At 41.4% G+C, this 24827-nt stretch overlaps 1 protein-coding gene across 1 annotated transcript in view; it reads left to right on the top strand.

Moving 5' to 3' along the window:
• The first annotated feature begins 460 nt into the window (after positions 1 to 460).
• The window catches only part of PHLPP1 (PH domain and leucine rich repeat protein phosphatase 1), a 177707-nt gene continuing 153340 nt past the window's right edge, over positions 461 to 24827 (top strand). Inside the window, exon 1 of the mRNA XM_019729352.3 lies at positions 461 to 2153. Coding sequence (XP_019584911.3) covers positions 599 to 2153 — 1555 coding nt within the window. The 5' untranslated portion in view covers positions 461 to 598. The remainder of the gene's footprint in view (positions 2154 to 24827) is intronic.

A 24827-nucleotide genomic window follows, 5' to 3' on the forward strand; every position in this document is an offset into this window, starting at 1 on the left:
ACTAGCACTACAACTCCCAGGGTGCACCGAAAGCCTCTTTGGTCGGCCTCCCCTTCTGAGGCCCGCGCTGGAACCTCGGGGGAAACGGCTCCCCCGCCCCGCCCTCGTACGCACGCGTCAGTTTGTTTACTCAGAAGCCCCGCCTCCCCTTCGTCCTCCAGCTCTCCCCACTCCTCCCAGGAATGCCGTCATGCTAGCGATGCATATTCATAAGGCTCACGTGGAGCTCCCGCCCTGTCCGCCTCCCGCCTTCCCGCTCCAGGCGCGTGATTAATATTCAATGAGCCCAGCCTCGCGGCTGGTTCGCTGGCGTGAGGTGTGGGAGCGGGCGGGGCCTGTGCGCGGGAGCCCGCGACCCGGGCGGGGAGGGCGTGTAGAGGGGGGGGCGGTGGCGGCGAGGCGGGCGCGCGGGATGGAACACCGAGACACCGACGGAATGCTCCGAATTGCCACATAATCCCCTGGAACGGCCGCGCCGAACGCCATTGGCTTCTCCCTTCTCCCCGCGCCACCGCCGCCGTCTCCCACCTTCGCCTCACCGCCTCCCTCTCTGCCCGCTGCCTCCGGAGCTGGGGGGGAAGCGCGAAGCCCCACTGCAATGGAGCCCGCCGCCGCGTCTACGGCGCAGCGATTCCCAGAAACCAGCAGGGAGGACCGAGCTCCGGCTCCGGCGGCGGCCGCAGCGGCAGCGGCGGCGGCAGCGGCGGCGGCAGCAGCGGCGGCCGCGGCAGCTCTGGCGGCGGCGGCGGCCGGGGACGGCCGGAGCCCAGAGCCCGCGCTGACCCCGGCGGCCCCGAGCACCGGGGCGCGGGAAGAGGCCCCCCGCGAGGCGCAGCCGGGGCCGCTGCCGGGCAGAGTGGGAGGCACCGGTCGCAGGAGGAGGCGCGGCGCGCCCCAGCCCACCGCCGGCGGGGCTGCCCCGGTGTCCGGGGCCGGCAGCGGCGCCAACTCCCTCCTGCTGAGGAGAGGGCGGCTGAAGAGGAATCTGTCCTCAACTGCCGCCGCCTCGTCGTCCTCGTCCTCGTCGTCGTCGTCGTCCTCGGCCGCTGCCGCCTCGCACTCCCCCGGCAGCGCCGGCCTCTCCGCCTCCTGCTCGGCCTCGGCGTCGCTGTGCACCCGGAGCCTGGACAGGAAGACGCTGCTCCTGAAGCACCGGCAGATGCTGCAGCTGCAGCCGTCGGACCGGGACTGGGTGAGGCACCAGCTCCAGCGCGGCTGCGTGCACGTCTTCGACCGCCACATGGCCTCGACCTACCTGCGCCCGGTGCTCTGCACACTGGACACCACGGCCGGCGAGGTGGCCGCCCGCCTGCTGCAGGTGGGCCACAAAGGCGGCGGCGTGGTGAAGGTGCTGGGCAAGGGGCCCCCCGATGCCGGCCCCCGGCTCGCGCCCGGCGAGCCGCGGGACCTCGGGCCGCCCCCCGAGAACAGCGCGCTGGCCGCCGTCGGGGCCCCGCCGCGCGCGCCTCCTGCCGACCTGCCGCTGCCCAGTGACCCCGGCGGGTGGGCGCTCGGCTCCTCCCGCGCCAGCCCCGCGCCCTCGGACTCCAGCCCGGGTGAGCCAGGCGCCGCGCGGCCCCTGGACAACGCGGCCGCGGGCCGGGCTTCGGATACTGAGAGCTTCAGCCTGAGCCCCAGCGTCGAGAGTGTGTCGGACCGGCTGGACCCCTATAGCAGCGGCGGTGGCTCTTCGTCGTCGTCCGAGGAGCTCGAGGCCGATCCGGCCACGCCGGGAGTTCCGGGCCAGCCCCGCCTGCCCGGCCGCTCAGTCCAGCCCCGGCCCGGAGCAGGCGCCCGGCCGCCTTCCCCGACGGCCTCCCCGCCTCTGCCGCAGCCAAAAGCCCAGAGGCTCGTCGACGGCCCGGACGGGGCTGCCCGCGATTGGCCCCGGGAGGAAAAGGAGGCAGCAGCCGCGGTCCCTGGCCGCCCCCAGCCGCCCCCGGGTGGGAACCGAGCGACGGCGGAGAAGGCGCCTCCGCCGCCCACCTTGTACGTGCAGCTCCACGGAGAGACCACCCGGCGCCTGGAGGCAGACGAGAAGCCTTTGCAGATCCAAAATGACTACCTCTTCCAGCTGGGCTTTGGGGAGTTATGGAGGGTGCAGGAGGAAGGCATGGACTCAGAGATTGGCTGCCTTATCCGCTTCTATGCAGGTAAGGAAACCACCTGGGCTTGGCCGTGTGGGGTGAAGAATGTCAACACATCATGTTCTGAGGTGGGAGTCAGGTCGGCGGTCTGTTAGCCCGACCCCAGAGTTGTCGCAGGTCCTAGGCAGTGTTTGTTACTTTACGGTTTTCACGGGTGATCTGTGTAATACTCAGCTGAGCAATTATTCATGCCGATCGTTTGGTCAATCTTGAGGCACTCAGGGTGGGAAGCAACTCAGAGGTTGGGAGGGGTTGGTAGAACCACCAGGAAGTACAGGAAGCAGGTACTCCTGAAAGAGGCAGTAGTACCTTCAGCAATGAACCTGCTGCCCTCAGGCCTCCCTCAGGGCAGTTGGGGATTTCAGGTAAACTGTCACGTGTACTGAATACCGATAGAGGAAAATGGCTAACAAAAATGCTCTAGAACACTTTCCCTACACTTGACTGCCCTCCTAACCCTAATACTGCACCCCCCCCCCCCAGCTCCTTACTTGTCAAATGGTGCACATTCAGTTCTCTTTGTCATGCTTATTTGCCCACTTAGCCCTCGTTAGAGACCTAACAGATAGGATCCTTTTTAGATAACTTTTTCCCAGCGCTTTTTTGCTTTATTACAATTTCCTCTCCAAGTTTGATTCTTGCATCACAAGTGATTTTGTCTATTTCTTTTGTTTCTCACGTTCAGTCTTTATGGCCAGAACTGACTATTGTAGTGTGATTTACAATGGGGAATCACAGTAAGACTTTAAGTGCTGTCTCTTGAAATGTGATCTAAAATCCTCGTGTGTTTTTTCAGTTCTAGATTAAAATTTTAAACAAAATTCTATTCTTTATTCCAGATTTTTTGAGATACAATTGACATATCAAATTCTTGACTGGGGTGAATAATGTTCTCTTGGATTAAAGATTTGGCTGGTACTGAATTAGAGAGCTATAGATCCTGGTTGTTATATTTGAGCTTTGTAAGTTGTTTACATCCTTTCTTCCTCTGGTTTCAAGAATTATGTTATTAGTTACAAGGAATTTTATAAAGGTAGCATAACAAAATAAATCAGAGTTGTATCTTCCCCAACTTTACTGTTCTAGGTTGTAGGTGATAGTGGAAAAATAATCACACTTGTAATTTATCTGTACCCATTCTTTCTATTTAATATGTTCTTGGTCCATCTTATGTTCTAGTGGCAGTGTAGTCAATTTGAATGAAGAAATCTCTACTCCCACATTAAAATATGCAAGACAAATAAATAGCATTCCTGGTGAGATGTTCCTCTGAATTTCACTGAAGTTTTTCTGTAATTCAAGTGGATTTCTGATGGAGTTTTTCCTTATAAAGAAAACCATATCATAGTACAATAGCATTTGCAGTTTCATTTGAAGATGGTATCCCAACTGGATGACATGCCTTTAAAAGTTTATGGTCTAGAAAGTAGGTGATTTTGTTTTTTATGTAGGAACAACAATTCTGTCCTTTTCTCCTATAGCTCATCTAATTTGTAAAATTACAAAAGCATTAAATGATAATCACACATGGGATGAGAATATTTTGTTTTATATATATATATATATATATATATATATATATATATATATATATGAATACATATTTAACAGTATTGGACATATTTTATATGGAAAGAGCTCTGTATCCCCTGTTTTCCTCATGACTAGATATGTTGATCATGATAAATGCTCATAAAGTTTTGGGTGTCATGGTCATGAAATTTAAATCTCTGATTCCCCTTGATTGTCTCTTCAAGTGTATCTGAAATATTCTAAGTGAATGATATACAGTTGTTTTTAACATCTCAATATAAAAGTGGCAAAGTATCTTTCTGGTTAAATTTTAAATTTCTGGTGTGGTCATTTTAATCTTTTTTTGTGTTTTTTTTTTATGAAGAGCAGTAATTGTTACTTCATTCTGAACTTATTTGCTTTATTTCTGTGTACACAACATAAATATATATATGCCTCTGTGTATATGCTCATAAAAGGACTTAATGTGAAGCCACACACGGTATCCAACTTGTTCTCGAAGATGAAGGCAGTGTACAGGTGTCCTAGAAGGAAGATGCCTGATTATTATAAAGATGTCTCATTGCTTATTTTGTTTTTTTTATACAAAGTTGAGCTTGTTTTAAGCCTATATGAATGTTAGTACCAAACGTCTGTGTTGATATTCATTTGCTATAGAACAAAATTGAGCGAAAATGAACTTTCCCAGGAAGTTTAGTTATTGACGAACAAAAGGGCCTTGCTTGTAAGGTCGTGTCACTTACTATGGAACCATTGTCAGGACTTCACATGTAGTGGAAGTTTGCACCAAGCTGGAGTAGATTTCCTAGAAATTATCCCTGTACTGCAATGGAATGTAGGACACCCAACTGGAAAGTGTTACATTTTGGTAGTAATGATTTTCCTGAGGCAGAAGAGAATTAATGTTTGTTTTAGATGACACCCTTTTGTATACCACATTTGTTTTTATCATTTTACATGTAACTTACTCTTGAATTTATTGCTGCATATCTTTTTGTTTATACATGTGCTTGGAATTAAGGATAGATTAGGAAGCTGCCTTTTGAATACCTTCCTGTATTTAAATTGAACTTGTTATCGGATGTCTGTGTAGTTTGTCTAGTCAGTTGTGTTTTTTTGAGAAGTTGGTGTTTAGCGGAGAACTTTCGTTCTCTTGAGGGTCACCTTTCAATTAAAGTTTACTGTTTATTACCTGACTCAAGTTATTCTTAAAAGGCTTTGAAAGCCATTTGTGGTTGCTTTGAATATTTAAATGTATTTATTTGGGTAAAGTGAAATGAAAGTCCTTAATGAACTAGGTGTTGGACAAAAAGTACTAATTACAACGATGTGAATCAAAATTTAGTTTAAAAATTGTTATTGCACCTATCAAACAATAATTCTTTTAGGTGATTTAAAATATGAAAAAATTTAAATGGTTTTATCTGACGTTCCTTAAGTATAGTATGTACATTAACATTGGATTTCCTTTTAAAATCAGCCATCTTAAATTTTACCTTAGAGTAATTTTAGGTTAAAAAAATTCAAGAATTTAGGTTACTTGACATGTTATGGACTTCAAAACATTAATGAGCTTGTGTTTTGTCATTGATCAAGTGCAATATTAAACTCTATTTTTTTATATTGTTGACTTCCTGCCACCTTTTAGATTTAGTAGTCTAGGTATTTCAGTTAAAATTTTAATAGTGTGGAAAGCATGATGACAGAATGGAGAGCATACCCGTTGTGCCTAGTGAATCTTGGACAAGATATTTTTATGTGTGACTTACTGGGATTGCTCAGAATGATCTCCTTACCCCTCTCATATTTCTTCTCTTTTTCCCTTCTGGGAATGATCAAACCTTACATGGTTTCCTACATGGAAACCAAGAAGGGGTGGTTCAGCATTAAGCTGTAATATTGACGAGCCGGCTCTTATTACTATAATTACAGCAGTATTGAATAACGTGGTATGAACATGTGACACCAGTGTGTGCCTGAACAGTCCTTCTGATTTTAAGAACAAAGGGTTTAACTTTATTTTTGTTGCTTTTTATATTTAAATTTTACATTTGTTGTTTTTTTTATGTAAAATGCATGCTGTCTTTTCCTTCATAACTGTGGTTTGATAACATCTGTTAATATATTGGGTTTTATTTTCTTCAAAAATCTTAAAGGGTTTTCACATAAATTATCTCATTTGTCCTTTCAAAAACATGGTTAGGGAGGAGTCTGTCATTCCTTTTTTCAGAAGGAGAAACTGATGCATAGAAAGGTTTGACTCTTGCTTGTGATTTTTCAGTCCTTGACAGAGCTGAGAATAGAGAATTTGGATATTCATATTTTCAATTCTTATCACTTTCCATGAATTGGTGCTGAATTTCATTTACACTTGAATTTTCACTTGGTTAAAAGCATTCAACAAATCTGCTATTTTTGTTGGTAATGAGGTGATATTATCCTCTAGTCCAAAGTGGTATTCATTGTGAAATATGGATGTTTCTATTTTTATCATGCTGCCTTTAAAAACGTAAAAAAAACCAAGACTGGCAAATAAATAGTACAGAAGGAGTACTAAAGTGTTCTAAATATCCTGGTTGCAAATAGTCATACTTGTTAAGTTGATATGGAATAAAGTTTACCTAGTGATTCTTTATTTTCTTATTCAAGCACGCCTCATTTGTTAAACTATAAATCTTTATTGGGTATAGAGAATTAACACTTCATCTAAAAAGTGGATAACTTTTGAGGGTGGTGGTGTGACGATTCAGTTTCTTTAAGACATAGCTATACTTGTAAAGTATTGAAAGTTTTGCTTAAACCTTTTATTTTAAAATAGAATTATTTGTACGTTAGTGATCAATACTGCTTTATTGGTGTTACTCTACAGTTGTATAGTTTTTGTAATTCATATGTTATGTAGAACTAGAGTCAGCTATTCTCCCTGAATTTCATAGTTATTCCTAAAATGGTGTGTCTTTTGTGCTCATTGAAATAATTGTGAGGAGAGGAGATGTGTATAAATGACTTTGTAAAGGTTCTGTGTTGAAAGTTTTATCTTTTTGTTGCTATAAGAAAGTTAAACCAATGATTGGTTATCCAAAGATTATTATTTTTAAAGTGTACAGTGTTTTTGATGTTTCTTACTCTCTTTTTGGAACCCTGAATTTGATTTATTGGTAACATTCATTGACGTTGTGTATGATCCAAGCCTAGCATAATACTTGGCATTTTAGTTTAAACATTTGTTGAATTGAATTTGTGGAATTTTGTTAAGCAGCTGGTGGTGTGTGCCCTGATTCTTCAGCCTCCCATGCTGTTTGGGTCCCCAGAGAAGTATTAAACACACATGCACAGAGGCATTTCTCTCAGGGCAGCAGATTTCAGATGTGCCGCATAGTACTATTAATAACTTCATTTCACGTGAGTGAAGCTGCATGTAGATTTTGAGAGCAGTTCTCAAAGTTTTCTTAGAGTTAACATGTGTACCCCGCTCCCTTTTCAAAGGCATCTCTTACCTCAACTTTGAGATGAATTTAATGAGGCATCTGTCAAATGAGGCATCTTGGATTCAATGATTTTATGTGCCAGGGTTGAACACAGTTTCGTCTATCTGGACAGGAGAAGGGTTTAATTGTTGTGCTGTGAAAATCGAGAGATCCTGAAGCCACTCAATAGAAAAGCTTTTCCTTTAAAGACTCCTGACATTTTGAAAAAGAGAGAAATTGTTGTCAAAATGTCCAAAACAGTCTGGGAAAATGAAGCCTTTTTTAAAACTCCCACCTTCTAAAACCTCCACCCGTTTAATCCCAGACATCTGGTACAACCGTGGTAATGAGGGGTTTGAATCTGGCCTCATGTTCCTGTGCTTCTAGGGCAAACCCTTTTTATACTTACCTTTGGTTTTCTAAAGATAGTATAATTAAAACAAACCCCAAAATCGACCCTGTGGATTCTTTAGACAAATAAGATACTTACAACCTAAGTCTGTGTGACTGGTTGTGTTTGGATTTGTATGAAACTTCAACTGTATGCTTTGGAAAATTTTAATAAATTGAAACTCAAGGATCTGGAAAGAACAGACTTTAATGATACTTTTATTAAAGAACATTTAGGATTTGGGTTAACTATGAAATAACAGCTCTTTCAAGTTGTGTGATGTACTTTAGAATCAAGCATAACAATTACTGGATTACTGAAGTGTTATTACACTTTGATTTAGAGGTGGAATGGTTTATTTACATATTATATAAGTATAAAATATATATCCTGCTATACCTTTTAGTATGTTAAATGAAACAAGGCATAATCATCCCATACGTAATACCACATTCATGCTGACATAATTGTTTCCCTGTTGCATTTTTACATTTGAGATTGCTTCAATACATTGTCAAATGTATTTAATGGTGAAGTGTGCTGTTGAGGTACAAGTCCAGTGGCCTCTGAGTTTGGAACCTAGAAGTTCTTTTGGAAACAAGGGAAATTATTTGTAGGTTGTACATATTTTATGAGTTTGTACATGTCAGTCAATAGTTTAGCAAAAAACAAACAGATCCAAAATTTTTGTCATATACTTTTCCAATGAAGCTTGTAAAAGTAAATTAGCCTCGTTTCCAGTTATGTGAAAGCATTTAGTTGAAGACTAAATAAAATTTGAAATATGTACTGTATTTTTATTAAAAAAAATCTGTGTAAGTGGACCCACACAGTTCAAACTTGTGTTGTTAAAAGAAGGGTCAACTGTAATTTGGTTTTGCACCATTTCAATAATGAGTGAACAGTCTAATTACAGAAATTTGAAATAATTTGAATTGGTTGATTTTTCTTTTTAGTTTTTTTTTCTGCATTCTTTTCAAACAGGAAGAATTTTGCGTTTGTTGCTATTTCTAATGACTCATACATCTGATGAAGAACATTTAGAGAATGAATCTTTTCCTATACCTGCCGCCATTAATAATATGTTAGAGTGTTTGGGCTTTCTTTTCAAATATGAGGCACGTTTTTAAATATAGCAAAAGACATTTTACAATCAGTTCACTCCTGATACATGGTCCAAAGAGCAAAATTTTGTACACAGACCTGTTTTTTTTACCTTTATTGTCAATTATAAGAAATATATTCCTGAGGAATTCTTTCTTTGTTCGCACCTGTATATTGTGAGAGCTTGTCTGGCTGTACCTTTGTGCTTGAATGGATGCTACATAATGGTTCTTGAGTTTGGCTGCTGTGTCCCAGAGTCGGGTGAAAATAACCTTGTTCTTTTAAAAAACAACTTTGGGAAAGAATTTGTACGTTTTATCTCACACTGTGAGAGAAAATGGTCTGTCGTTTAAAGAAACTAGTCAGAGAGTTGGGAAACTTGGTATGACTTTGGGCATTTATTTTCATCTATCCTGGGCTTTGCTTTCCTCATCAGTAAAACGATGAACTTGAAGTAGAAGAAATCTAGATCTCTTCCCACTCTTAACATTCTGAGGCTATTAGAGAGCCCACCCTTCAAATTAGAAGGACTAAAAGTCGTAGTTGTTTTAAGTTCTGTAAGACCTGTCCATGGCTGGGACCTAATATACACAAGACAGCCTGAGCTTGCCCGCCGAAGCAGCCCACCTTTCTGGTGTAGATGAGGACTAATAACGATAGGTAATATGTGATGCACCTTCTCCTTGCCAGCCCTTATTCCTCACGGTAGACTTCTGCATGCTAGAGATGAATTTAAAGAAGTACAATCTTTTTTTAAAGTAGATTCTTTTTCTGAAGTTGTCTTATAAAGCAAGATACTTCCATAATCCAATTTATAAAGTTTGCTGTAATGATAACTCTGTTGAGGTGTCCAAATGTGCAAAATGTACAGGTTTGTTAACTTCAGTTCACAGTGAGCTGTGTGCCTGGAGTCAGTAGGAGAAAAAGCACTTAAAGAAAATCGCATTTTGTTTGTTATTTTAATTGTATAATTTAAGGAGCCTGTAGGGATACTAACCTCTGTATTTTCATCGATGAGGAAAGCAAGCCCATAGATAGAAATAGCACCCAGGTTTGGATTATCTGTCATTGTCCCCCCCCTCCCCACCACGCACACTATGAACCTATATTCTTACTATTTTTGGATCCTCCTTTTACTTAGTATTCAAAATGAAAGTTTAAAAAATATATTTTGTTTCACACATTTGGTGGTTTTTTTTGTACTTCAGGGTGTTTCTAGTTTTTTCTTTTCTTTTCATTCTAATCAGTACATTTGAGAGATTGCATATCACTTTGACAGATTTTAAAGGAACAGTGGATATTTTTAAAGAATGGACATGTTGGAAAAAGAAATTGAATTTTAAAAAATGGGAGGAAAATTTAAGAATAGTTTTTGAAACAAATACCCATTCAGACGTATGTTCATTAAAAAGACTCAATATTCATTATATTCTTTATTTGAGTTTTTTTTAAGAAAGAAAATTGTCTTCTCACAGTTAAATGCATGTAGTTTATTCAGATACACATGCACAGCCCTACTTTTGTGTGATATAAAAAATCAAAACAATTCAGTTCAGTAATCTTTTTTTTCTTCTTCTGGTTTTGGAAGTCTTGATGGTGAAATCTACTGCCTTGAATATCTCTTCTTTCTCTCTCTCTCTCTCCCTCTCTCTCTCCCTCTCTCTCTCCCTCTCTCTCTCCCTCTCTCCCTCTCTCCCTCTCTCCCTCTCTCCCTCTCTCCCTCTCTCCCTCTCCCCTCCCCCTCCCCCACTCTCCCATAATGACCCTGTTAGCAAAAAGTCAGTATGTGAATAATTTTAGTGGTAAGAGTTTCCTTTTAATATTAAATTCCATTTTAATTTGATCATTTACCATAAGCAGAAGTTTTAGCCTCCCTTATCTACTGAGTCAATTAATTCCTCCAAGATGACTGTTCATTTTTTTAAGTATAGTTGGCATACAATATTAGTTTCAGATGTACAATATTATTTGACATTTATATGCCTGTCAATGTGATCACCCCACTAAGTCTAGGAATCATTTGTCACTGCAAATTTATCACATTATTGACTATATTCCCCTTCACCTTTTTCACTCATTCCCCCACTCCCAGCCCCTCTGGCAACCATCAGTTTGATCTTTATTTCTGAGTCTGTTTTTGTTTTGTTCTTTTGTTTTGTTTTTAGATCCCACATGTAAGGGAAATCATTTGGTGGTTGTCTTTCTAACTTATTTCACTTAGTAGAAGAATACCCTCTGGATCCATCCATGTTGTCGCAGATGTTAAGATTTCATTCTTTTTCATTGCCGAGTAATATTCCACTGTGTGTGTGTGTGTGTGTGTGTGTGTGTGTGTGTATATACATACATGTGTGTGTGTGTGTGTGTGTGTATACATACATGTATATATATATATATATATATATATATATATATATATATATATCATATATCTCACATCTTTATCCGTTCATCTATTGATGGGCACCTAAGTTGTTTCTGTATCTTGGCTATTGTAAATAATGGTGCAATGAACACAGGGGTGCATCCCCAGAAGTGGAATTACTGGGTCATGCTGTAGATGTATTTTTAGTTTTTTTGAGGAATCTCATCTTGTCTTCCATAGCGGCTGCACCAATTTACATTCCTACCAGCAGTGCACACGGGTTCCTTTTTCTCCACATTCTTGCCAACACATGTTATTTGCTGACTTTTTGATAGCAGCCATTCTCACTAGTGTGAGGTGATATCTTGTGGCTTTGATTTGCATTTCCCTTATGATTAGTGGTGTTGAGCATCTTTTCATACAGATGGCGGTTCATTTTTAATATGAGGAAGGGAACGTTTTAAAGTGCAAAAGTACAAAGGGTAAAAATATTTTGCATCTGGCATAGAATATGTACTCCAGATGCTGAAGCAGAGGAGAAACTTCTCTTGATGCTCTGTAAGAGAGGGGGAGTGGCTGGGGCAGCTGACATTCAGTTTTGTGCAATAACGGTCTCTCCTTATGGGAAGAAGTAAACCCTGCTGTAATTGGAGGAGACTCGGTCTCTTCCTTACACGCCCCCACTCGCTCTATTGCTTTATTGTGGTGGTCTAGACAATCCCACACCTCCGAGGTGCCTGTTCTTGATGTGAGTCCTTAACCTCCATAAGCCTCATTTCTCAGAGAGAAAGGGGGTGGGGAGAGAGAGAGAGAGAGAAAGAAAGTTTTAAAAAGGTCTCAAAGCACTTTGTGAGGTTCATGATCCCTGTATGTGGACGTGTTCAGTAAGCTGTGAGATGTTCTACAAATGTAGGGTGGTTTTGTTATTTTTCGCAAGAGTAAATTGCCATAAATGTTCATTAGGACTCATTAGGGAAGATGGGATATACTGTTGCTCAGTGACCTTGGCAGACTGTATACTTTCATTCATTCATTCATTCGTTCCTATATCTAGTAATTACTATGCGTGTCTACTACGTCAAAGGAACTTTTGATTCAGAGATGACTAATTTGAATTTTCTAGGATTCCTTGCAATACTTATAGATTTGAGGACATGTTTGTGGAAACAAATAAGCAAGCCAAAATTTATAATGCAAAGGTGAAAAGTGTTCCAATGGAGGCACCATGTTCACCTCCGACTGTAGTATCAGCAAAGGAGAGCGGCTCCTGGCTCCACTGTCCCCAGAAGGCCCGTGAGTGCGCCTCCTGAAGAACCAGAAGGAGTTGGCTGTTGCCATAATTCTGGCAACGGAATTGTTTGAGGAGCACCCTTGAATTCCTGGTTCAAAATCCAGTCAGACTGAGTTGGGATTACTAATTCTAGTTAGTGCTTTAAGATTTACCAAGTACCTTTCTATGTAGGCATCTAGGCCTTTTCATCCCTTGAATCATTTGGGCTCCATTTGTTATAGTTTGTGAGGATCTAAGTTCTGGGTTAAGCAAATTCTAATTTTGCTTTTTTAAAAAGAAAATGCAAATGTGCACATGCCCAGGTTGTTCTGGACCGGGCAGGGGGCCTACTACACTTGAAAGATATTCCTTTATATCATTTTTTAAGGCCTGTGAGAGTTTTGCTTTCCTTGGATTTATGAGATTTATGGGATATGCTCTGTTTACCTTCTGGAGACAGCCACTTTCTTTTAGTTTAGTGTCGTATGTGGCACACATAGTGTAAAACTTGGAAGTTGATGAATTGGTGATAATTTGAGGGTATATTTTTAACTTTGCTAATCTACTGTCTGGCTCTTTGTTGATGAAGGAATTTTTTTTTTTTTAATCTCTTGTGTGGACCAGGAGGAAACACAACTCTTAAGTGTTTCAATAAGCAGAAATAAAACTCTTTTATCTATGGCTGCAAAACCTGTACTGTACCATGTACATATGGCACGTTAAGTCTTTACTAATGGCCTGTATATACATATACATATACATATGTTTTAAGTGGAAAGCAAATGTCCCTGCAGTGTTGTCTCATGTAGTAACGTGAATGACAACACTGGAAAAAAGATCTTCATTTTGCTTTTTATGTTAGTTTTAATATTATGACAAGCACCATGGTAAAAAAAGAAGTTATTCAAATCCTGTCCGACTGAAATAAGTCATGCTTCTAATTCAAGTGAAAGTACTTCTAATTTAAACTAACCAACATTCAGGTTAATTACCTGCCAATGTGTATTTCCCACTGTCAGCATCTTTTTTGCCCTCTTGTCTATTATTTGTTAGAGCAATATCAACACTGGACAAGCTGATTTTCATGGGGGATATCAACAGAGTTAACATCAATGTAGTAAGGAGAATAGTTACCTGGTCCCTGTGGTTATGAAGTAGAAACTTAGAATCCGTTGCTCTGTAACCTAGTCATAAGAGGGACTTGGTGTTTTTAACCAAAATCTGACTAGTATTGTTTCATTGATAGATACATGATGATGCAAGTTCTATAAACAGGTATCGGAACTGCTTAGAAGATAATGTCATTCTGAAGATACGATACAAAAGTCCGTTTCTGAGAGTAGGAATCACCTAGCAGCTAGTGCATTTGCAATGTGTGTTTTATATCCCCAGTTGGCTTGCAGCTTCTAATAGGGTTGTCCTTGCTTCCTGCTTCTGTTGATGTACATAAGATTCCCACCCCACCCCCCAATCAAACAACAAAACAAAACTGGTTAACAGCCTTCTTGCTTCTGAGAAACTAACTGATAAATTAATCCGAGTGGCATCGACCTCCAGATAATACAGTTGGATGCAGGGAAGTAGTGTTCATTTATCTTTAAAGTACTATCGTAAGCACAACTCTGCTTACCCCCTTGCTCAGTACTCATTCAGAACCTGCTGAATGTAATAATTGAAGTAATATCTGGTAGGGTGTAGCTTTGCCAGGCTTTGCGGGTGAAAAATGGGTGAGAACGTTATCGATATCTTAGTGAGGGCATAGAATCTGAGCTCTGGAAGGGACGAGGGGGCATCTGGCCCAGTTTATGACCCAGCAGAGAAATGTGTCTTACACATGCCTGTCTCATGGTCATCTGGCTTGTGCTTGTTGAGTGCTTACTAGGCACAATATTCCAGGACAGCCCTGAGTGGAGTCTTGCTTCTCGAAATGTGATTGGTCTGAGGGCATCTCCTGGGAGCCTGTTAGAAATGCACAGTCTCAGGTCCCAGTTCAGACTTATCGATTGGCCTTTTAACGAGATTCCCAGGTGATTCATCTACACACAGTTTAAGAAGTGCTAGCATTGGCTGAATTGGGAGTGGGGGAGTTAGAATCGGAGGAGGGAAACTAAGTTTGGACCTTGTGTGGTTCAGTGAGCTCCTGAGGACCTGAACACCAGAGTGAAGGAGACAGATGAGACCTTATCCTAGGACTCAGGAGCTAATTGGCTGTTTTGGCTATAGAAGCTCAGAGATGACAAGTTTGCAGTTTGAGTGATGAGAGACTTGTAGGTTGGTTCATGAAAGTAGGAAGCAAGAGGTTGTGTAGGGGATATCACTGATTCATTCAATAAAGCTTCAGGACCAGGCACTGTACTTAGGAGTTGGTGATACGAGAATGAATGGAGGTGTGTTTCCTGTTCTTGATATGTACAGATATTTAGCAGTTGAGGACAGATTTTGCGGCGGATGAGTTTGAAATGGTAATGCGTGTTAAGCTGACTGTAGACGTTCATTTAACGGTAAATAGACCTGGCTCACCACCCGCCTTCCAGATCTCAGTGGGCCTTTTTGCTTTCTACTGCTTACTGCATGTGTGGTTACTCTCAGGAAGGTGACATACACATTATTTATTTACTTGGTTTTCTTATAAGAGCTTTTTTTTCACACTCAGTATAAATGCTCATGCTGGCTATGGCCATGGATAGAAGTGAAGAGGTCTAAAAAGAGTGTTTATGTTAAATGTATGAAGCTCTCAGGATGAAGGCCTTTTGAATGTCCAGACTTTCCTATCTAGTATGTGTGTGTGGGAAATTTACATAAACAGTTATAATAAAACTTGAAGTCTTAATGAAGGCATTTACAGAGTGCCAAGGGAACCCAGAAGCCCAACAAACCAACTCTCCCTGGAAGTGGAATGCTTTGGAAAGGCTTCCTGGGAAGGATAGCCTGTATGAACGGGGGACTAGCATTGCATGAACCAGGCACCTCAGGAAGCGAAAGCGTGAATGAAAGGGCACAATGTGTGTAGGGGATGGGGAGTAGCTTGAGTGGTGACATGTCAGGTGATGAGATTAAACATGGTAGGAGATGAGACTGAAAAGGAGGTTGGGTCCAGATGATGAAAATCTGACATGGTAAGGACTTGATTTCATAAGCAGTGGGACCTACTGAGCATTTCCCAATGGGGCGTGGGGAATGATTAGCGTTGTAGTAGGGCATGAAGTGGCGCCCGCTGGAGGATAGATTGGAGAGGGAGCTGCTGTGTTTCCCGAAAATAAGACCTAGCTGGACCGTCAGCTCTAATGCGTCTTTTGGAGCAAACATTAGTGTAAGATCCGGTATTATATTATATTACATTATATTGTATTATATAAGACTCGGTCTTAAGTAAAATAAGACCAGGTCTTATATTAATTTTTGCTCCAAAAGATGCATTAGAGCTGATGGTCTGGTTAGGTCTTATTTTTGGGGAAACGCAGTAGCTGCTGGAGACTTGAAGACTGCCCTAGTGGGGCCTTTAGTAAATATTTAAAGTACTCTGTTAGGAGCTGGAGTTCCAAAGAAAGAATGGCCTTGCCTCAAGTTCAGCCTAAAAGCGGAAAAAGAAATATTGCAATACAGAGTGTGCTGCTTTTGAGATTTGCACGATGTGGTTGTTGTACCAAACAGGAATTGATCAGCTGTGCTCTAGTTGGGGTAGGTGGGAGGAGGCCAGGAGTAGGAGAGCAGGGGACAGGGCCTTCCTGGCAGGGAGGCCGATAGGGACGAGGTGAGGAAGCTCTAGACCAGGTCAGGGCAGATAAAGATCTGGGGACACACAGGAGTTCTTTAGAATGCAGAATTCTTGGGTCTTATCGAATGATTGCATGTTGGGACAGAAGTTGTTCAGGATTTATTTTTTATTCCTGAGCTAATTTGAGTATATCTTCCATGTCCGGAAAGTGTGTTGCTAGTAGTCCGTGTCAGGGATGTAGTGTGAAGAAGACCGAGGGGGTTTTGTGTGTCAGGACGACGTGGAGGTTTCTGGGATATTGGACTGGATGCAATCCCATCAACAACAGCCAGAAGGGAGGGGTGGGATTTTGGCTTCAGGCTGAGGAGGAGAGGTGCTGCGTATATTTTGGCTGTGTCGCAGTGAAGGTGCCTGAAGGACGTTCAGGTGTGTCTGAAGAGCCCGGGGACCATCTGTTAGGTAGTAGTTGAAGGCCTTGAATTGAATAATAGCTGGGTAGAGTGAGGGAGAGGGCGGAGGAAGCAACGCGGAGGAAAGCCTATATTTAAAATGTGGCGATGGATTATGAGTTGGAAGAATTCAGATGTAAAAGACATACTATGTGACTGTATTTATACGAAGGCAAAACTACATTTAGGGGATGACCATAGTAGTTATTACCTTTGGGGGATATTGATGGGAAGGGGCTTGAGCCATCTTCTCTTGATAACATTCTTTGTATTTTTCTGGGTCCAGTTTCTTGGGTATGTACATACATGAAAACTTATTGAGTGTGTGGTTTGTGTGCTTTACCAGATGTAAGTTATACATCTGGTAGAAAGAAAAGTGGTCCTGAAGGAAGACACTTGAACACTGTTTCTACCCTGAAAGGTAAGAGAGAGGCTAAGGGACGCTGAGGAATGGAGAAGGAAAAATAAACAGGGAAGTCTTGGAAGAACTAAGAGGGAGTGGAAGCATGATCGCCCATGCAGGAGTGAACTGGGGGTGGGAAGAAGGCAGCCTATTTCTTTGAGGCTGTTAGGAAGGATGAGTGAAGATAAAGATTCATTTAAGTGACAATTCAGGAAGTTGAGCCTCAGTTTTCTTAGTGAATTAGAAGGTAAAGAAAAGCCAAGCCTCAATACTTCTGTAATATGCTTTTTCTTGAGTGAACCAACTAACTAATCATAGTCTATACCCTCTTTTCCTCTTTGGGGAATTTATGACTGTGATTTCAACCTATGTTGAATTTTTTGTAGGTTGATCCTTTCTTGGCCTCTTCTAAAGCACCTTATTGCACCGGAGGGGGTGGGTGGATGGTAAACTAGAAGTGGAGAAATGATTGCCAGACTGTATTTTACAGGGTTGGCAGTGCTTGCAGTGGCAGGTTTGTTTTGCGTGGTTTCGATAGCACGGTTTTGGTTCCCTCCTGCCAATCTCTAAATGTTTGTGTGTGTGTGGAGGGTGGGATGGGAAGGTGAGAGCAGTAGGTGCAGAGACATAGTCAAAAAAGCTTTTAAAAATTTGCAGCTAGTAAATGACAAAGCTGGGATTGTATTAATATCTCCTTCCATTATATCCCGTTTCTTTTCTGTTTATAAAATCACTTATGGAGTAATGAAACTTCTGAGATAGTTCGATTTTTTTTTCCTTATGACCTATTGATTATACTTGCAGAGATAAGAGCTGGTTCTGAAGAACGGGTTTCCGTTCCTAGATTGTCAAAGTGACTTGTGGCTTGAATCTGTTTATAAAGTGTGTGAAGACATGATAAATGATCAGTTTAGATAGCTGTAAGCAAGATTGTATAGGGGAAAATTTATTGTAAAATAGTAAATACTGTTAAGAAACCATGTTAAACCTGTCGTTCTTCCTCTTATTAATTGTAGTGAGCATTGAATTTCTGTTTTGTGCTCAGTGCTAGGCTAATGCTGAGATTCCACATTGTGGTTATCGAAACAAATGAAAAACTAGCAGTTGTTCTTAATACAATTACCCAAAATTGTATTGAAGTATCTAGATCATCTGGTTGGTTTCTGCGATTTTTTTAAATAAAGATGTTTTGAGTAATAGGATAGAAACTATTGAGAAAGAACCATAATTGTTAACTCTTCATATCAAACATGGTGAATTGCCAAACAGCAGCAATATTCTGGGGGAAAAGAATGAGCATTGTCATTGCTTTTGATTTGGAGAGCCCGGTGGCATGGCAGGAGAGTTGTTCTGTGTTTTGGTTGCTCAGGAACTTCATATTTATTGGGCTGGCAGTTGTTGGAACAAAATTTTGTTTATGTTCAAAGGTCACTGATCAGTGTAACAGAAACTGTTTTTATATGGGATACTATCTTTTTTTCTCATCTACTTAGTCAATTCAAACAGTTATGGAGTGCTTGCTTCCCAAGCTATTCGATGCTTTGAATGTTGGGGAGAGAGGTGAGTCAGACAGATCCTCTGGCTTTTCAGCAGCTTAAGCCAAATAGCATCGGACACACAGATGATCCTGGAACAGAGCAGAGTAAGACGGCGCTGGGAAAAGGGGCTCCCTGCTTCCTTCCTAACAAATAGCTCCTGAACCTTGTGCCTCCTGTAGCATACGTGCCGGCCTGTCATACGCGCCGGCCTGTCATACGCGCCGGTCAGTCATACGTGCCGGCCTGTCATACGCGCCGGCCTGTCATACGCGCCGGTCAGTCATACGTGCCGGCCTGTCATACGCGCCGGCCTGTCATACGCGCCGGCCTGTCATACGCGCCGGCCTGTCATACGCGCCGGCCTGTCATACGCGCCGGCCTGTCATACGCGCCGGTCAGTCATACGCGCCGGCCTGTCATACGCGCCGGCCTGTCATACGCGCCGGCCTGTCATACGCGCCGGCCTGTCATACGCGCCGGTCAGTCATACGCGCCGGCCTGTCATACGCGCCGGCCTGTCATACGCGCCGGCCTGTCATACGCGCCGGCCTGTCATACGCGCCCGTCAGTCATACGCGCCGGCCTGTCATACGCGCCGGCCTGTCATACGCGCCGGCCTGTCATGCGCGCCGGCCTGTCATGCGCGCCGGCCTGTCATACGCGCCGGACTGTCATACGCACCAGTCTATCAAACATGCCAGTCTTGAACAAGGCAGACAGGGTTCCGTGTGACTTCACAGTGGGGAAGAGACTTGTCAAACACATTCCCTTTAACTGTAATTGTGTTGTGTGCCACTGAGGAAAAAGACAGTACTTTTTATAGTGCGTGTGGTCTGGGGCCCCGTTCTAGGTTCCGAGTGCTTTGGTCATCAGTAAATACAAAAGAGGTAGATAAGCACGTTAGGTTGTGTCTGGTTGCAAGGGCCTTATAGGCCACAGTTTGTGTTTTGGAAATGATTTTTAAGAATAATAGGAGACCATTCCATTGAGTTATCAAATGTCATTAGATTTGTTTCTTTCAAGGCCAGGTATCATGACTCATAACTTCAAAAGGAGGAGAGGTAACTTGTCTTTCCTGTATTCGCTAAGCCTCTGTTCTAGACACACTGAAAACAGCGTTTTCTATCCTTCCTACGCTCACTCCCTACATGTGCTTTCCTCGTCCTTTTTCCCAGCCGTCTCTGTCCACCCTGCTCCAGACCCAGCTGCAGCGACTGCACTGGGAATCCAGGAGGCTCCCAAGTTACACGGGGCCACGGTCTGGTAATAAAGGCAGAGCCTCTTAAATGGCCTCACATTAATTTTTGCAGGAAGCTTTATTTTACCCTCTTTTTGCCTCACCCCAGCCCACTCATTTTCCCTTCCTTAGAAAAGAAGAATTAGTACCTCTCCTTGAGTGAGTATAGAAGCATTCCCCATTGTACTCTTCAACGTTCCCTAACTTATCCCCAGCAATAAGCTGTGCTGAACATCAAGCTTGTTTAATTGAGGAAATTAAAAAATGCCAATTTGATGTATTCTCTTGGTACTTTAGCAACTGACATCCATTTTAATGAAGTTGGAATACAGTAATTTTTATGTCCTGTTAGAGAGACACTCAGTGAGATTGCACCTGCTTAGGATTCCTTCTTTTGTATACTTTTTATCTGTAAACAAGAGAGGTCCCAGGGTCATTTGTGCGCTAAGTCAATTTTTTTTCAATTAAGGGCAGGTTAATTAGTTTATAGTTATTAATGAAGCGGTTACTCTCTGTTCTCCCTTTACCCTCTTTTGGTCTTCTTTATGTTTTGAATCATTTTCCTACTTTCAATAAGGTCAAGTGATAGTAAACAGGAAAGAGATACAAACAGTTTTTATTTTAGGACTTTTAAAAATGATAAATTTAAAAACATTTTAAAGTGTAGACAAAATAGTGTGATGAACTCCCATGTCCTCACTGCTCATGGCCAGTCTTGTCTTATCTTGAGCTGCTTCTTCTGCCTAGATTATTTTGAAGCAAATCCTAGACATCATATTTCATCTGTAAATTTTTCTAAGTATCTCTAAAATACAGGCACCCTTTTTTTCTTTTTTTGTAGTTGTTTCTTTATGATTAAACTTTCTCAGCATTGTGGCATGTGATGAAAAGTGGGACTACTTTCCTAATACAAACAAAAATACTGTGCATCCTGCAAAACAGAAGTTGTTCCTTTTAAGTTGCATTGCTTGTAAACATGACATGTTTTAAATTTGTGTAAGCTCTTTTATTTTATTTTATTATTTATTTTATTTTTTTCTGCCAATGATCCTGGGCCTTCTAAAGCCACAGATCTCAGCAGATTTATCGACATGGTACCATACTTCACACCAGGCAACAATGAGGGGCCGCGCCTTTTTTAACTACTAAGTAGGTATAATAAACCAGTGGCCACTTGTCCAGTGGCCTTCATTTTCCTACTTTCAATAAGGTCAAGTGATAGTAAACAGGAAAGAGATACAAACAGTTTTTATTTTAGGATTTTAAAAAATGATAAATTTAAAAACATTTTAAAATGTAGACAAAATAGTGTGATGAACTCCCATGTTCTCACTGCTCTTGGCCAGTCTTGTTTTATCTTGAGCCGCTTCTTCTGCCTAGATTATTTTGAAGCAAATCCTAGACATCATATCCACAGATCACATTTTGCGCCCCCTGTGGTATTTAATTTTTTAATTAACATTTTTTTATTAGTTTCAGGTGCACAAAACAATGTAATAGTTAGACATTTGTCATTTATACCCCTCACACAGTGACAACCCCTGCCCCCCCATCCACTACCCCTCTGACATCGCGCACAGCATAGGCACTCTTTTTAAAAAACAACCATGGCGTCATTTTGTTTAAAAATTTAACACTAATTCCTGTTTTTCAATAATACCTAGTCAGTGTTCACATTTCCAGTTGTCTTAAGTTTTTAGTTTGAATTATGATGCAAATGTGGTCCATACCTTGTGATTGGTTTCCTTTTTTTGTTTTGTTTTTTTAATTTATTTTTTTATTTTAGGTTCCCTTTTTTCTTCCCCTCCCTTCCTTCTCTTTACTTTTCCACTCTCACCCTGTCCCTCTCTTAATTACCCTTGCAATCATTGGGGGGGAAAAAAACAGGTTATTTGTCCTGGATTTTTGTGACTATGTCTGTGGTGTTAACAGAAGTACATTGAAAGTTACGGTACGTACTTTTAGAATTTCTTTTTCTTTTGAGTTTTGTTTAACTTTTACTATCTTGATCAAGATAGTTAAGTTGGACCATCTTTTGGAGGACTTACAAGATGTCTAAAACTAGTGTCCCTGTGCCATACACACGTGGCTTACATTTTGATTTGTGACATGGTTTGAAATATTTTTAAATTGCCATCAATTAAACATAGTAAAATTCCCTATAAAAATCAAGATCTCTGTTCTTTTTTCTTTTTTTTGAAATCAGAAGATCTGGGCATCCCGGGCTTCTGTGGTGAGCCCACAGGTGATGTGTGGTGGCAGCTGCCTTCAGAGGGTGCCGTCTCTGCGATTTGCTCCCATGCTTCTTCATTCATGTAGGTTTTCTGCCTGGTCCCAAAGGTTTGATGGGTTTGTGAACACTGATTTAGAGCAACAGAAATTACTTTTATCTGTGTGATAAAATTTATCACTTACATTTTATGCATGATAGTTCACTTCTAATTTTTGCTACATATTTACTCTAAGCTGTTCGCGCTATTTTACTGTCTAACAGTTGGTGTTTATTTATATTTAGGTCAGAGGTCCACTGATGTCCCATTGTGCTTTCTTTGTATGTCTATCATGAGACTTACTCAGTGCATTGCATGGGCATCTACAAAAGAGTGAAACTTGAAGGTATCTCAGAATTTGACCTCTCGGTAGAGATAATTTGTACTTCTTAAGGGTGGATTAAATTATTATATCAGGCCAACTTCCTCCTGAAATGTTTGTCTAAGAATAAGAACAACACCAGCTCAAGCAGAGAAGTGGGGAGCATGTAGGGGAGAGTCCGCTGGCCTTGTTCGTGCAGTCCAGCTCCTTAGGAAAGGCTTTCATTTGTATGCTGCCTGATTATACTGTAAAATAAAAGACTGAATATATTAAATAGCCAGGCCCTTTGTGTAGCTCCTGAATTCCTTTAATTTAGTGGCTGCATAGAAGCTTTATTCAGAGCATTCATAGTCCTGTACTATCTTTCCTGTCTAGATGCCAGGTCCTATTCATGGTGTTCTCACTGCAGGAAGTTCTCACATTCATTTGGTGGTGGATGAAGGGGGGAGGGGAAAGATGGGGGGTGGGGCAAAGGACTGTGTGGACCTTTTTACCCCCCTCCATTTCCTGCTCTGCTCCTTAAAAACAAAACAAAACAAAACCCCAAACAAAAAGCAAACTCAAGAAGATAACTATAAAGGAAATTCTCAAGTGGCTCAATGGATTGATAATTCCTGGAATATCACAGAAAAGTTATATCAGCCTCTGGTATCTTATTTCAAATAGTACTAAAACACCCAGAAAAAGCATTTCAGGTCAGATGAGGGTAGGAGGCCCTGGAAGAATAGATGGAAACGTATGCCAAAGGGTTTATTTCTTTTAACAGAATGTATTTTAAAGGACTCCCTTTGTGTGTGTGGGGGGTAAAGAATAGTTCTTAAGGTTGTATTAGCCGTCAAGTTGGGAGTAGACACAGAGAAGCAGGACAGGAGTTCAAGCGAACATCTTAAAATCGAAACAGAAGAGTATAAAGAGGGCAAGGAATGCCTTTTATCCCCTCCAGAGTTTTTATTATTTTAGGTCTGATTTCGAATATGTGACCTTTTCTTTTAAACTAATAGGTGCTGAATTGTTGCTTATGTATGTAAATTTTTTCACAGGTATGCTCATAAGGAGGGAAGAGAACCAGAATGAGCTGAGCTTTGTTCTGAGAGGCTGGTGGCGATGAAAATAGAGGAATGACCAGTATAGAGGGAAAGTGAATAGTGCACCAGTTCTGCATTGCCGGGAAGTTACCATGGCTAATGGTAGTTCTGCTATTCAGGGGAATTTTGATCTTATTGAGTTTTCTTTGCCCAGAAATCTTGGTACGTGAAATGGATAAGTTATCTGGGGGTGATCAAGGTTAGATTCTATTCTTGTTACATATTTTAGTGTCTTTTTGAGCACTTGTGGGTATGTTGTATCCTTTCAAGTTTTGATCTCCTTTTGACTCAGTCAGTCCTTTTGGAAGGGGCCATGCAATTAAAAAGCAAAATAAAATCAAGCATCCGTTCATCTCTGTAAAATCTTCAGTAGAAAACAGGAGTGAATGATTGGATGAGAACTAAAGGAAAGTGAAGAATGTAGTTGTACAGTGAAATACATTTTCAAAAGTTATAATCACAGAAAAAATAGCTGTTTAAGGAATATGATAAGAATTCCTGACAATCTGGAGTCCTTGACTGGATGCATAGGAAACCAAGTAATAGAATGGGATAAAGACAAAGTACTGAATACTCAATAGTTTTCACTGAGAGAAATAATGCAGAGTTTTTGTTTTTGTTTTTGGTGAGGTGGGAATGGTAATGTGTTGTAACTTTTTATTACATTTAAGCATATAATTAGGTAAAGTTGTCTATTCCACTATGGAAAACTGATAACAAACAATGTTTTCTAGCTAAATTTGAAATAAATGTTACACCAGAGATTAATGAATAGGTATTAAAATAATTTATGAAAGAAAAACAGGCCATATTTTCATATTCCCAAGTATTTTTGTTTCCATGCCTTGGGAAAATAGTTTCTGAGATACAACCATAATGCTTAGTTTCCCCCTTTTTTTGCATTACCTTTTTCATTATCATTAGTTATATTTGCTAATAAATGTTATGATTAATGAGAAACTAGATGGCAGCTAATATGTATGTTCTTTATAGCTGGCTATTCATGGTGTGATGTTTTTCTTCTAGGATATGTGCACGTGGGAATGACAGTGCTTAAGTCTCATAGAGTGTGTTCTCCTGGCACCAATCTAGAGTGGGCACCATCCTACCAACACTTTCTGTTGACTTCCCAGTCTGATAATGGGCATGGAAACCACAGGGCCACAAGCTCTGCCTGCTTCCTCCACTGTCGTATCCCCAGTGTCTAGAGTAGGTTCTCCATACCTAGAAGTGATGGTTTTATTCTTATATATACTCCTTTTCACTCACCCTTTGTTTTAAAGTGAGTGAAATTAAACTGAGACTTAATGGTAATAATTTAAGAAAAATGTTTTTCTCTTTAATCCAAATTTGTCTTGCTAAAAGGTTTTTGGTGGGACAATTACTTTTAAAGATGTCTATCATTCCGTTCAAATTACTAAAGCACCTGTGAGCCAGGCACTTGGGAAATAGACATGAAAAAGAAAGTGGTTTCTGCCATTTTGAGTGGAATGTTTTTATATTCATGCCAGGATTATTTTAAATTTTGTTT

Source organism: Rhinolophus sinicus, chromosome 4 (assembly GCF_057876585.1).
Source record: "Rhinolophus sinicus isolate RSI-liver-muscle chromosome 4, RSI-T2T, whole genome shotgun sequence".
In the NCBI taxonomy this organism is placed as follows: Eukaryota; Metazoa; Chordata; class Mammalia; order Chiroptera; family Rhinolophidae; genus Rhinolophus; species Rhinolophus sinicus.